Source organism: Colletotrichum fioriniae, assembly GCF_027942845.1.
Source record: "Colletotrichum fioriniae strain IMI 355084 chromosome Unknown scaffold_9, whole genome shotgun sequence".
In the NCBI taxonomy this organism is placed as follows: Eukaryota; Fungi; Ascomycota; class Sordariomycetes; order Glomerellales; family Glomerellaceae; genus Colletotrichum; species Colletotrichum fioriniae.
The window spans coordinates 1,738,105-1,752,350 of NW_027076845.1; the positions used below are offsets into that span (position 1 = coordinate 1,738,105).

The 14,246-nt window shown below is 55.4% G+C and overlaps 4 protein-coding genes across 4 annotated transcripts; 3 read left to right on the forward strand and 1 right to left on the reverse strand.

Moving 5' to 3' along the window:
* Positions 1–382: 382 nt before the first annotated feature.
* On the forward strand, positions 383–953 carry RPO26 (subunit common to RNA polymerases I, II, and III; the record flags this gene model as incomplete). The annotated part of the gene is made up of 3 exons (XM_053194300.1): positions 383–417; positions 470–739; positions 833–953. 3 exons carry the CDS (start codon positions 383–385, stop codon positions 951–953), a joined length of 426 nt encoding a protein of 141 aa, XP_053048150.1.
* Positions 954–3,381: 2,428 nt separating this feature from the next.
* Positions 3,382–5,017, forward strand: N0V96_007912 (uncharacterized protein; the record flags this gene model as incomplete). The annotated part of the gene is made up of 5 exons (XM_053194301.2): positions 3,382–3,638; positions 3,775–3,931; positions 4,008–4,083; positions 4,154–4,752; positions 4,859–5,017. The coding sequence occupies 5 exons, from the start codon at positions 3,382–3,384 to the stop codon at positions 5,015–5,017; spliced, it is 1,248 nt and encodes a 415-aa protein (XP_053048151.2).
* A 1,307-nt stretch (positions 5,018–6,324) lies between these two features.
* On the forward strand, positions 6,325–6,984 carry N0V96_007913 (uncharacterized protein; the record flags this gene model as incomplete). Its single annotated transcript, XM_065758162.1, has 2 exons — positions 6,325–6,329; positions 6,360–6,984. The coding sequence occupies 2 exons, from the start codon at positions 6,325–6,327 to the stop codon at positions 6,982–6,984; spliced, it is 630 nt and encodes a 209-aa protein (XP_065613304.1).
* Positions 6,985–9,205: 2,221 nt separating this feature from the next.
* N0V96_007914 (uncharacterized protein) lies at positions 9,206–11,427 on the reverse strand (the record flags this gene model as incomplete). Its single annotated transcript, XM_053194303.2, has 3 exons — positions 9,206–9,509; positions 9,561–10,722; positions 10,779–11,427. 3 exons carry the CDS (start codon positions 11,425–11,427, stop codon positions 9,206–9,208), a joined length of 2,115 nt encoding a protein of 704 aa, XP_053048153.1.
* Between the last annotated feature and the right edge of the window lie 2,819 nt (positions 11,428–14,246).

A 14,246-nucleotide genomic window follows, 5' to 3' on the forward strand; every position in this document is an offset into this window, starting at 1 on the left:
AGCATTGCCTGCCTTGCCTTGGCGAAGAGAAAAAGAGCATCGATTGCCAAAGTTTTCGAGAGCTGGTGAACTTATTTCCTGGCAGAATTGGCGGATTCCCAGGCGGTCTGGCGAAATTTTGTGCGCTGCACCAGCCACGGCACGAGGGGCCGGGGTCGACTCGGTCCGGATAAGCTTTTTCCTTTTGCTGATAAGACTAGTGCGGACCCACCAGGGGGGACTCTGTCCATCGCAGCAGCCTCGTCAATATTTTTTCACGGCTGGATCCAGCAAACGGTCCGCTTGCGACAACCCAACAACACGCGACGAACGTAGGAACCAGGACGCAGCAACGAATCACACCACTCCGGAAGTCATCAACCCCATCAATTGAAACCTCAAGATGTCTGACTTCGGCGATGACGATGTTGGCGGAGGGTAAGAATACGTGCACTTTCAGGCTGCGGCGCGACTGCTAACCGTGATACAGCGACGAGACCATGTACGAGGACGAGGCTGCTGACTACTGGGATCCCGAGGTTCCTGCGGACGACGAAGAAGTTGGAAGGGCAGAGGGCGACGAGGAGGACGCGGACAATGTCGTTGCATCGGGTGACCCCTCTGCGGCAGCGAACGCAGGCAAGGGCAACGAGAAGTCGCACCGCGACAAGAAGATTCCCGATGACCAGCGCACGACGACTCCCTACATGACAAAGTACGAGCGCGCCCGCATCCTGGGCACCCGCGCCCTGCAGATCAGGTTCGTACAACCGCAATCCCACCAAAAGCAGATACCCCGCGATGAAATCCTCGCGATGCACCAGGACAGAAACAAGCTAATGCATGGGATTAGTATGAATGCACCGGTGTTGGTGGACTTGGAAGGAGAGACGGATCCTCTTCAAATCGCGATCAAGGAGCTCCGAGAGAAGAAGATTCCTCTCATTGTGCGCCGCTACATGCCCGACGGATAGTAAGTGCCGGACGACAAACCCCTCCCCGGGGCTGTCCACGCAAGCTTCGTGGACATTCTGCACCGTTATCTTGAACCATGCCCGGCTGACCTTGCGCGCCAATAGCTACGAGGATTGGACCTGCGAGGAGCTTCTCCAGTGAGGGGACTACTGACTTTTTTCTCTCCAAACTTTGCGGGGGACAAAGAAAGACGCGCGACTAGATGCAAGGCACCTTATACCCATCTCCTATCGTCGTTGCCTCAAGAGTAGTCAAATGTCCGAGCAGAGTTTCCTACCATGGATCTCGTTACCAGCTCGCTTCGCCGTTGAGCCTAGACGCTCGCAGGCAAGCTTGAGAAGAGATGTTCCATCCAAAAACCGTTATAAAAAGAAGACACACCAAAGGGGTTAGTGTGCTGTACTTTGATTTTGCATTGAGCGTGGCGTTTTCTAGGAAAGAAATTGGAATTTTCAGACATCAAAGAACCGTCTCAATTGTGAGAAGAAAACCTCAAATCCCAATTCTCGTACTCTCGTCACTTTCTTCCTTTTTTTCCCATTCGCTTTTCCGGGCTCAAAAGAGCGGATTGCAGTGATTCATCACAGGATTACGTGGTCCTGCTCAGATCCTCGCTTCGAGTGGCAGCCTGCAGTGTAACCAGTGGGAGAGTGGGAGACGAACCGGTACGCACCTTCCCAACAACGAGAAGCGTCCCTACCAACCCCCCGCCGAAAATAAGCGAGGTGTCCGGCTTGGCGAGTCAGCGAACCGATCGTCGCTTCCTTCCCGGCCGCGAGCCTCCCGCCTTCCGGAGCGCGACGGGCCACGGACCTCGGCGCCGTGGAGCCGTGGAGCTGTCCCCTTATCGATGAGGATCGGCAACGTCAACGTAAACAACAACGTTTTCGTCCTTCTATCTGAGCTTACACAGCCCCGTTCACCCCAGGTCCCACCTTTCGTCCGATATCTCACAACTTAACCTACAAGGTTGTTTCTGTCTTCCTGACATCTCCACTGCCCCCATGTACCTCCTTCCTTCTTTCAACTAAGGCTTGCTGGGGGGGCATGAAGAAGGTTATGGGCGACGACTTGGCCTGCACCTGAGGCTGAGGCTGGCGGGCAAGCTGGAGAGGGGGGGATAGAAGACCGAGAGGGAAAAGGTTAGCCAAGACCATACTTTAACGACGTCCTGGACCTCTTCCTCATTGGCTAAGACGCTCGTCAAAGGGTAATTGACGCCGAGCAGCCTACCGAATGATCCAAGCTTTTGGCAATCGTGGTTCGATCCGCGGTCCAAACATGTCTACTAGACTAGTTCACACTCTATATTGCTATCAGCGAATACACACGCAGCCCTTCAATCGCCTTTTTCTTGGCACGAAGGATATCTGAATACCGCAACGGATCGAGCCGGCCGCAACCACCATGACGTCCAGCATCATCTATTTTCCTAGACTTTGACTGTGAGCAGAGAGCGAAAACGAAGGAGGGGGACGAGGACGGACGGCGCTTGCTAACATGGCGGTCTTCTCTCCTTTGCAGCCTTTCGTTTCCTTTTGCACATCGCACATCACTCTCCCATCGTCTTGGCTCGGACCTCCTCCGCCTCGCTCGGCCGACCACGTCTTCAATGTCCACCGTCCACGAAGCATGCGGTTTATCCTGTCTGCTTCACAGCCTTCACTACTACTCTGCCTTTCTCCCCCGCCTGGCTTCTCGAATCACGCCGTCCATCACGGACTTCTCCCATCACCCGGAAGACTAGAACCACCACCATCCCGCCCACACCACACCTCAGCTCCCGAACGCGAGACCGCGGCTGTCCGGCTTGGCCCTCGCCCAACCGGCGGGCCCTTCACATACTTCTCTTGGCTCCGCTTCACTTCCAACACTACGCCGCGCTTCTTAACCACCCTCCTTGGCGTTTTCCGTCTTTACCCTCTTTTTCCTATGGACCTGTACACGTATACTCACAGCCATGAAAGCGTCGTCATGTCTGTCTATTTTCCTCCCCTTCCCCCCTTGTACGTCGTGATCCCGGTGGGCCTGTATCCCGACTAGCCGGGTAGCTTTGCAGCTGGTTGTGCTTGTCAACCCCTCTGAAAGAGGAGGAAGGAGAAGAAGAAGAAGGGTAGCAGAGGGGCAAATGAAGCTTCGAACGGGTTGATCATCGCCGAGCCCATGACACGACATGTTTACCCTTTCTCTTGGCAAGATACTACGGATTCCCAACTCAGTATAAAGAGTAGAGCCAGTCACCACTCTTTCGACGAGAGGAAGATGCTTGGACAAGCAAGACATTTCAATCCTCGGTCTAGCTCCCCACATACCCTTTTTCGGTATATTCTATTAGCAGTAGAGAGCCATACCAAGCCGGCACACGCTCGCTTCTTTTCTAGAACGTTCCTTTCCGCTTAGGCCAACACTCCCCTTCTCGATCTCACAATGCTCCCTCAAGCATCCGTTCTCGCGGCCCTCTTGCCAGCGCTCACGCTGCTGCTCCCAGGAGGCGTCTCCGGTCTCGTGGTGGCGCCCAGGGCGACGAACTACACCCAAGAAGCCATCGACTCGGGCGCCGTGCTGTCTGATCTCAACAAGCAGGCCTACAGCAACGTCCTCGCTCGTCTCGGGAACGCGACAGCGTCCGGTCAAAACGGGACCGCCCAGTGCACAAGAGACAATGTCAGAGTCCGTCGCGAGTGGTGAGTCTCTTGATCCCAGTCTTTTGGATCTGATTTGTTCATGGCCCAGTCTTGTGGAAAGAGGAAAGAAGATGGACAAAGCCATTTGATAGGGAAGTAACTTGTTGACTGATAATGACTGTGCGTTCCTTTACAGGAGAAACATGCCGGATGAGGAGCGTATTAGGTACACCGATGCCGTGACCTGCCTCCAGCAGCAGCCGGAGTTGTACACCGAGATCGCCGGCTCCAAGTCAATGTTTGATGACTTTGTGGCCTTGCATCAGGCAGCGACGCTTTACGTCCACCTGTCGGTAGGTTATCAACCCATACGAAGCATTTTCTTGTATGTGTGGGAGAACCCCCGGCTAATCAGAGTACTCATCTCAGGCAACGTTCTTCCTCTGGCACCGTTACTATATCTGGACATACGAGAACAAGCTGGAGTCGGAGTGCGGCTACAACGGTACGCTCGTCGCTTTTGAGACACACACTTGAACATCAAAGCGAGAGAAGCACGACTAACATTACGCCAGGATCCTTCCCCTACTGGGAATGGGGCTTCGACACAGCCAATCTCTCCACGAGCCCCGTCTTCGACGGCTCCGCGACTTCGATGGGCAGCGACGGCGTCCCGACTCCCCACCAAGGGCTTGTCCTCGTCAACGCGTGGGATAACACCACGACAGTCCTCCCCGCCGGTACGGGCGGCGGGTGCCTGGCTTCAACATCGGCGCCCTTTGCCAACCAAACGGTCCACCTCGGCCCGCAAGCCATGCCGGACTACGGCAACGTCACCTCCTACAACTCGGCCACGCCTACCGACGATAATCCGCGCTGCCTGCGTCGCGATCTCAACGTCTATCCGCTCCAGCGCTGGGCCAGCCTCCGCAACACGACGGACCTGATCCGTGACGCTGGTGACATTGAGAGATTCCAAGCTGTCGCGCAGGGGGATTCGCGATATGTCGGCACAGGCCAGCTTGGCGTCCACGGGGGCGGACACTATGCGCTGGGAGGGGACCCTTCGAGCGACGTCTACCTCAGCCCCGGTGATCCCGTGTTCTACCTTCACCACGCTCAGATGGACCGTCTCTACTGGATCTGGCAGAACTTGGACTGGCAGAATCGCCAGGTAAGTTTTCAACCCACAGTCTCTGCTTTCACTTACTTGTTTTCCGCTCATTATCTTTTCCCTACCTTGTGATGATCAATGAACGTGACACTAACTTCAGCCATAGACCATTTTCGGTACCAACACCACCATGAACCAGCCGGCTAGCGCCAATGTGACGCTCGACGATGCGATGTACATGGGACCTCTGGGCGCCGAATTGTCCCTTCGCGATGCCATGGATACCGTGAACGGCCCCTTCTGCTATGTATACGCATCGGACTAAGGAAATGGCGCTATGCCAGGCGAACTTTGGGGAGCATCGAGTCTGTCTGTGTTGACTAGTTGCGATATAACATTATCTCATTTTCTCATAATAGCGGGGCATATGTGTAAGATAGACAAAGATAATAGAGAAGAAACTGTTGATTGTTGATGTCTTGCACCGGGTTAGTGACAAATGACCTTTGTCAAATTGCAGCAGCTGCGATGGGCGGCTTGATCGGACACATGAGAAGGGACAACGTGCGGATTGTTATAGCAGTTACAACCACTGCCTGTCTCCGAGGTACTTGCCTCTGAAGAGACAGTTCCTGACGTACTCTTATGCTGCCGGTGAATTTTCTCTTTAGACTTCTCCGCAGACTTCAGTGCCGACGTCCATTCATTATTACAACAGGGATTATTCATGACCGTCTTAGACCAGGACATCCTCCACAAGATATGGCATCAACGGCGCCTACCCTGTTTACTTGTACCTTCTGCTTCCAGCCCTCGGACGGCCCTTCACACGTCATTGGCCGGGAAGCCCGCCTAAGCTGCTCGCCCTGCTACGCCGCGCTGATCGACCTGGCCATCTGCTGGGTCTGCGGCGAGATCGTCTACCGCGGGGACGACTGCGTCAGCTTGGGGTAGTGCTTCTGGCATCGCGCGTGTTACGGGTGTATGTTTTACGGGAGCAAGCTCATCTACCGAGGGCTGTCTGTGCTGGACCTCTTTGACGAGGGTCGCAATGCCGGTGTGGATGGGAGGAGCATGGCTGGCAGGGTTGCTGGGACGGAGGGCAAGGGGAACATGAAGGAGGTGGAGGTGGTGCCGCTTTGTGCTGCATGTTGTGTTGGTACGGAGGGGGAGGACGTGGTGCAAAAGGGGTTGAAGAGGGTTGAAAGGGTTGATGGGGGGCTTGGTCGTGCGAGATGGGGTGCTGGTGAGAGCAGAGCTGGGCTGTTGAGGAGGGCTCCGGCGGTAAGTTGTCTAAGTATGACGAGGGGGTTGATGCTGACTTTACACCAGTCTATCCGGTCTCTCAGCCCAGACTCGTCATTATTCCGCCGAATAGGAGACGGATCCCACGACGAGAGTAGAGGGTATCTGGCAACACCACCCGGAGACTCTACGATATACGTCTCCATCAACGATCCCATCGGCCAGCCTGCGTTCAAGCCAAGTCCGACGAAGCCTATACCGATATGGATGCAGCCATTTCGGGGCCTTGAGCAAGTGGTCAGCGAAGAACAGAAAGAAATTCATGCGTCTCATCCACTATCTGGACTCTCGCGGACCCCGGCGACGTCAATCTCCGGGACCCCTTCGATGGGGTCATCAAATTCACTTACACCGACCATCAGACCAACTACGCCGGTCCGCTCCGCCTCGCCGCCGCAAACACCACCCAGGTCTCATTCGATCTGGACGCCGTCAGAGATCCGACTGGCACCGCCTCTCTCGTGGGTCAGCAACGAGCCCCTCAAGCGGCCGTCCTCTCGATTTGCGTCCCGCCTCGAGAAGTCGGACACGACGACGTCGTCAGGTTATGTCACTCCGCCAGAGACGCCCTCCGAGCAGCAGACGCGGTACAATACCCCACCGCCGCCGCCGCAGCCGCAGCTACGGCGCGTGCGGCCGCAGAGCCCACTGGTTCCTGCTCGTGTCCCACGGCGTCACGCCATGCGTCGAACGCCCCCGCCTCAGTCGTCCGAGTACCTGGAGCGGTACAATCCCATCCGGTCCCCGTCGCCGCGACCACGAATCACACGGCCAGTCATGTCAGCGTTCAGTCCGCCCAGTCATGCCAGGGCCAGCTTGGTGGTGTCGAGGAATACAGCTCATGCGACTGAGGATGATGGTAGCAGTCCGACTCCCGGCCCGAACGAGAGCACGGAGGGGCTTCTCTCGGATGGGGCCAACTCGCCCGGTGAAGCAGTGAAGAAGAGGAATCTGCAGGCTTTACGGAAGCTGTTCAGCGGGAAGTGAGCAAATCGGCGGGGCAAACATGCCGGCCTTAGAGACGGAATAGCACTCGGGCAAGTATCTTTTAGCACTAGTGATAGTGCGGAATGCGGGAAACATTCGAGAATAGGATGTATCTTTAGCAATAGAGGCCTCCATGCTAGTCTCACAACCTTTTGAGTTCTGCCCAGAGCATTAACAGCATAGCTGAGTCAAGAAGCATAAGTAAGCCAGCTGGCCATAACAACATGTCTCTGATATTTATGTAGAGGGGTTGTAAGACTGAAAAGCTCCTTCACAAATAAAGACCGGGGTCACGACATAACGGCCTTGGTCGCGCAAGGGACCCCGTCTGCAGTCGCACTTGACATCCCTGCAAGTGCCCCCACACTCACCCACAAGGTGTGTGCCACCGGCCCATCCCGCTAACTGGCTAGCACCAATTCCATCCACCCATCCATCCAACCATCAATCCGGTCCAAACGCAACTTCGACCTTGATTACTTTCCACTGCATCCCGTGAATTTCTCAGCCTCGTCTCTCACAGCGCAACCTCACTTTCACCCACCACAACTTCCATCAACCGTTTCTCAACTGAGCCGCTTCTCCCATCCGCGCCGCATTGCTACCCTCCATCTAGCTACGACGAACTACACATAAGTCAAAAACGCAGCGAGGCATCGCGAAAACCAGCATCCCAAAATGGCGCCGCTAGACAAACCGACCCCCGAAGAGCTGGAACGTACGTACAACACTCCATCTCCCACCTTTTCCATCAACCCGTCCTCCGAACAAACAAGCATACACTAACACACACATCCCCCAAAAAAACAGAGCAACTCAAAGATACAATCCAAGACCTCTACCAAATCCTAGTCCAAGTAACCACCTACAACGCAACCCCTTCCGCGCCCACCGCCCCCTGCCCTCGCAGACTCGGTCCAAGCCTTATCGCACTCCCTCCAGCGCGTCCACATGACCGCCACAGCAGGCGCTCCGCCCTCCCCGATCTCCCCGGCGCGCTTCCCAAAATCCCGCCCGAGCTGGTGCAGTACGTCGAGAACGGGCGGAACCCGGATATCTACACGCGCGAGTTTGTGGAGCTTGTGAGGCGCGGGAATCAGCTCATGAAGGGGAAAATGAATGCGTTTGCGCAGTTTCGGGATGTCCTTGCGGATCATGTCGAGAGGGGGATGCCGGAGTTGAGGGAGGATGTTGGGCGGGTGCTGGAGGGGGAAAGGTTGTTGGGAGTGGGAAGCCTGGTGGGCTGTGAGGTGCGCTGTTGTTGGAGGTATCTGATTTACGAGCTTCAGGAGAGGTCTAGAGATAAATCGGGCGGACAAAAGAAGCACAAGTTGGAAAAAGAAAGGGGCCAGAGTTGGGTGCCCACTGGTAAGGAAGGCGCATGGAGTTTGATACCCAGAGACAGACAGGCGTATGAAAAGCATATCACACGGAAGAGTCATAACGGATATAAATGACAACAAAATCAAGCCTGAGTGCTAGCACATGTCTATTCCACGCGACATTTGCAGAGTTAATTACCAGCTGATCAACTATGCCTAACTTCGCGCGCAAAAAAAAAAGAAACACATGACAAAATTTTGTCGGGCATCATCACTCAAGCCCCTTTCAAAGAGATATGCAAGACGCCTTCCAACCCATCCTTTCCCCAGGTTCGGTCATGAAATTCAGATTGGTTTCTGGGGATATTGTTTGGTCGTGAACTCTTCTTCTCTCTTTCTCTGTTCCTCTTCCCTCTCTCTCCCTGGTATGTCTCTACAAAAAGGGGTTGTAAAGGTGTGCAAAGGAAAACAAAAGTTGTGGTAAGGAGAAACGAAAATAGGGACGATTTGGATCGATCGATGCCTGGGTAAAAAACGCCGCCCGTGACACTTTTTCTGTGCGTTTGTAGTCTATCCGGATCTGCAGTCGAAAAAAAAAGACAACACAAAACTTATTCCCCGCCACGGAGCCGTATGCCCAGCTTCCGGGCCCCTATGATGCAAATGTACACGAATCCCATAGCTGCCGCTACCAGCAACAGGAGCTGGAACGGGACCAGGACCAGGGCGGCCACGATCCAGATTCCATACTGGCGAATCTTGTCCACAATCCGGTCGCCTTCTTCTTGGCGCCGCTTCGTGTGGCTCTTCATCGGCTTTGCAGCGAATGAGCCGCCCGTATTTCGCCCCGACTCTGCTGACTCGTCGGATCTTTCTGCTTCTTCCTCCGACTCGGATTGTCAGGTCGAGAAGTTGAAACCGCGTCCGCCGAAGCCGCCGGCACCGCCACCTCCGCGAGGGCGGCCACCACCGTCGGCAAAGTTGAAGTGCGCACCACCACCACCTCCGCCGGGGAAGCCGCCTCCATTGAAGCCGCCACCGCCGCCGAAGCCGCCGCCACCTCCCATCATGTTGAAGAGGATCTCGGGGTCGATGCCGCCGTGCATGCCACCCATGCCTCCCATACCGCCCATACCACCACCGTGGCTGAACATGTCAGACGGGTCCATGAGGTCCTCGCCGCTATCATAGCTGGCACGCTTCCTGCAGACGTGGTTAGCAAATGTTGGACAATGTACACACGTATCAACTTACTGAGAGTCACTTAGGGTTTCGTAGGCTTCTCCAATATCCTTGAAGCGCTCAGCAGCTTGTTCGTCGTTGGGGTTCTTGTCCGGGTGGTGAATGATGGCCAGCTTGCGGTAGGCCTTCTTGATCTGATTGTCATCCGCGTCCTTCTCAACCCCGAGGATCTTGTAGTAGTCCTTGCGCTGGCTCTTCTTCAGTTCCAGCTCGGCCCGGCGCACCTCCTTAGCGATGCTGCGGTCCTCAGGATCCAATTCCTGGATGTTCTTCCACTCCTTCACGGCATCCTCCCATTTGCCTGCCTGGCCATATGCGTTGGCCTTGGTCTTGCGAGCCTTGAGGTATGTTGAGTCCAAGCTGATGGCGCGCTCACAGTCAGCAATGGCCGCGTCGTACTCCTTGAGCTTGATCTTGCACAACGCTCTGTTCTGCAGGATCTTGGAGTTGGTGCCACGGTTGGCAGGATCAACCTCGAGCGCGGCGCTGTACTTCTCGATGGCGGACTGCCAACGACCCATCTTGTAGTCCTGGTTACCCTCCTCCTTCATGCGGTCGAGCTTCTGGACGATTCTGAGGTACTTAACCGCATCCCGCATGTCGGGGTCGCAGCTGATGGCCTTGCGGAAGTGGCTGACAGCCTTGTCGTTCTCGCCCTGAGCGTAGAGGGCACGACCGCGGAGCACCAGGGCCTCGGGGTCCTGGCTGTTGCCTCTCAGCAGGCCCATGGCAAGGTTCTGCGCCTCGCCGAGGGCGTTGACGGTACCCATCTTGAGGTAAGCCTCACCACGCATCAGTTGCCACTTGCGGGGTCTGGAGGCTCCGAAGCCAAGCTGACGCTCGGCCTGGTCAAGGGCGTGGAGCACCATTGATCCAGCAGTGCCGTCTCTCAGGGCACCCTGTGCAGCGTTGACGTGCTTCAGCATCTCCTTGGCCGGAGCCTGGTCCTTGGCCGAAGGAGGAGGGTTGATGCGGCCGAAAACGAGCAGGGCCTCTTGGGGCTGACCCAAGCTGGTATAGATGCGAGCGAGTCGGAGGAGGATCTTGGGGTTCTCGGGGTCCAGGTCGGAAGCACGGGTGCAATCATCGAGGGCATACTCGTACTGGGTGTTGGACATGTATGCAGCAGCGCGGTTGCTCAGATAGGTAGCCGAATCGGGGACCAACTCGATGGCTGGAGCAGACTTGTCAATTTATAGCCTATACAAATTTGCAATCGACAACACTTACCCTTGGAGTATTGAAGAATGGCATTCTTGTAGTCCTTCTCCTTGAAAAACTTGTTGCCAGCAGCCTTGTAGGCCTCGGCCTCGTCCTCAGTCGTGGGGACTGGACTGGAGGGGTTGGACTTGTGAGGGGGAGGGGCTGGAGCATCGCCGTTGCCGTTAATATTGGTGTTGATGCCATTTGGCTTGGGGACGGAGAAGGAAGTCTGCGCAGAGGGTTGGGGTGAAGCAGCAGCGGCAGCGGCAGCAGCAGGAGGCGAAGAAGGCGCCGCGCTCGACTCACGGTCGATATCCATGGCGTTTCCACTCATGGCTGAGAGTGCAGAAAGTCTCTTTGCACGTTCTTCAGGAGGAAGATTGAGGGGGTGAGAATCGAGGTCGATTTTGCTGCTCCTTCGTGAGCCGGGATCGGTGGGGTGTCGGCCAAAGGTGCGGGAAGTGCGCGACGGCTTTATCTCCCGAGGGCCTGGGGATGCAGGTTGGGAGGGTTTTTTGGTGGGGGATTTTGTCGGCGACTTGATGGGCGACCGGGGCTTTGTGGGCGACTTTGTGGGAGAAGAGGCCTCAGAGGAGGGGAAGTAGCTCGATTCTTGGTGGTTGTCGTCGTCGTCCTGGCCTTGCTTCTTGGACGATTTCTTTGCGAAGAGCTTCATTGATAAAGCAAGCGACCCTCTGAGGGGAACCAAAGAATGCGCAGGCTTATTTTTTTGTTGGTTAATTAGGTAAGGAGGGTCGGTACACCTCGATGCAAGGTTATGCTTGTGCACCAGATTCCCCAAACCACAATAACGGGCCTAGTGAAGGAGGGCAGGCAGGCAAGAGTGCGGAAAAAAAGCACCTGCTACTTTTTTTTTTCTGGGCTGCTTGGGTGCGTCCAGTGGAAGGCAGCGGAACCTTGCCTTGACTCGGATGGATGAATGCGGGAGAGAGCGGCTGGTGCGGAAGTTGATTGCAGATGGCCGTCCCAATTTATTCGTTCGTATCGAAGAATCCCGACGAATACAACGATGATGAGGCAGTGTGGTGTGAGTGAGCGAGAGAGAGTTGAAGTGTGAGTAAGAGTAAGTTAGGAGAGAAGAGGAAGACGGATTGGCTGCTCCCGGAGGGCAAGGTAAGGTGAGGGCGGATGAGGAGGGAAAGGAGGAAGGAAGCCCAGGCTATTGAGAAGAGGCTCGGCGAGAAGACACACAGCCCATCGGAGTGGGCACTGGAGGGGAGATACAGCCGGCGCAAGCTGCAGGGTGCTTTTCGAGTGAGGAAGCAGAGTAGGAAAAAAAAAAGTATCTGTGACTTTTGGGCAAAGCCGATGGATAGAGGAGGGGAGGGGCGGGATCTGTGGAGAGAGAGCGAGAGAGTGCAAAAGATTCGAGAGGAAGAGGCAAGTAACGATGCAAGCAAAGCAGGAAGAAGAAGCTTTAGGAGCGGGATGCACAAAGTTGCTTTTCTGTTGTCATCTTTCGGTAATCCAAGGCAGGGGGACAAGAAAGGCCAAAGGTGAAATACCGAAAATCCCAGGATTCATCAAGCGAGACGAGCCTTAGCTGTGGCTGCTGTCTCTCCCACCCCCGGGGAGAGGGACTCGTGTAGATTTATCAGCTGTGCACAATTTCCCCCCCCTCCCACTCTTCCATCCTCATCTTGTTGCTTTTTCCCGCCTGCCAGGCCTGTTGACTGGTCTGCCTATCCGTCCACTGTCCAGTGTCTTATGGATTACGGGGGAGACGGAGACTGGACAAGGTCACCGTATGCCCATGTGCTGGGCTGGCTATGCGTGATGTGGAAAATGTGCTAGCTAGGTAGCTGTCCATACACGGCTTGCCATGCAAAAATAGGTACATTATACGGATTATGGTACAAAACTTACGCCCACAAGCTACCCGGCAGGCACAGGAGATATCATTCCCTGGACCAGTGCACAAGCAGGACCGCAGAGAAACTCAAACGTGGATGCACAATAACGGCCCTGCTGGGTAACTGGCACATGGCAGCTCCCATTGGGGAGAGGCCATCACCAACGGCAGTCAACCCAACTCGGTATCGAGTACATGCAGAACTGCGTGTTACTTGCGTGTGCTGAGCTCTGCATGCGAGGTAGATGTAACCAAGCACCACCTGGCATCTACCAAATACCTTACCTCAACTCACCTCAAGCACCAAGACAGGAAAAAAAAGATACGCCCGCCACTAAACCCAACCCCACAAGAAGCTTGTCCAAACGGCCCAGTCCCGTCTCCCGTTGACTACTGGCAGTCCCCGCGGAGCCAATGGTACGCTTGGGGACCGCAACTTGTTTACCGTGATACCTGCACAGTAGTGGATGAAGGGGATCGTCGGACGACCGCCACTGGACCGTTGTTGAAGTGTTGACCTGGTATGCTGTCGTCTCCTAGCCACCCTATTTCTTGTTGTCTTTTTTCTCTGGTGGCCGATGACCAATGGTATACCAGGCGCAAGAACTCTCGCCGAGCTTGCCAAGGGGCCCAGGTTGAAAGTCGTCTGGGTATCCGTATCGTGTCTCCGCATGTCTGTATGGAAAGATACGAATATGGGACCTGAACTTTCCACTGACTAGAAAATAGAAATAGACTAGGATGATGGCTAGGCTTTAGTTTCGCGAGAGGGGAGCTTGAGCTGTTCAGCCTCCATTGAGAGGGTCTCCATCTCCAGACGGGACCCCCAGAGGGCGATGGCGTCAAGGCGTTTGCAGGGACCCAAATGACCTGTCTAAAAAGCTACAGTGAATGTGACGGGTAGAACTATGGAAGGACGAACAGAAGATCGGATGTCACCATACGGATTTCATGGACTCAGTGAAGTTGTTGTCGACGGGCAACAATACATCTGAATTGGCTCCCAACTGACAGCAGCGTAAAAGCCTAAAATCCTACAGTACCTGAAGGTAGGTACTAGCCCAAAGGCGCCTGCCGTCACCTCATGTCTTGTCCGTCCGACGTCCCGGCTCGGATACAGACGAAAATCAGTATATCGGGGCGTTTGCAACCAACGGTGACTCCTTCTTTCTCTTTCGCTGCAACCCAGCGGGCCGGTTCGAGAAGGTTCGGTGGGGCCCCGCCTCGGGACCCTGCAAAGTCAGCGAATCAGCCTCGACCGTTGGCCGCCTGTCATGGAACCCTTGGAGGCTGCTTGGGGGTCCGCCGAACCGCCCGAAGAAAAGCGTTACCGTCTCTGATGACACCCGACCACTTCCTGCACCGTGGGTGAGGTGCGTGGGAGAAGGCCCTCACGCCTCAGGTCAGACTCCTCTCTGTTCTGTTCTGTACGTCTGACGGACCACGGATAGTCTGACAGTATCAGGTCTGATGAAAAGTCCCTAGTTTTTGGGCACGCAGCGACTAAGGACCCATGTCTAGTCGCCACTACCGCCCGCCCCTTGGAAATATGTGCGCTGCACTGCGGGTGCGAGTGCAGGCTGCAGAAGGGGGCCTGGCACTGGCTGATTTGCAGCAATCCC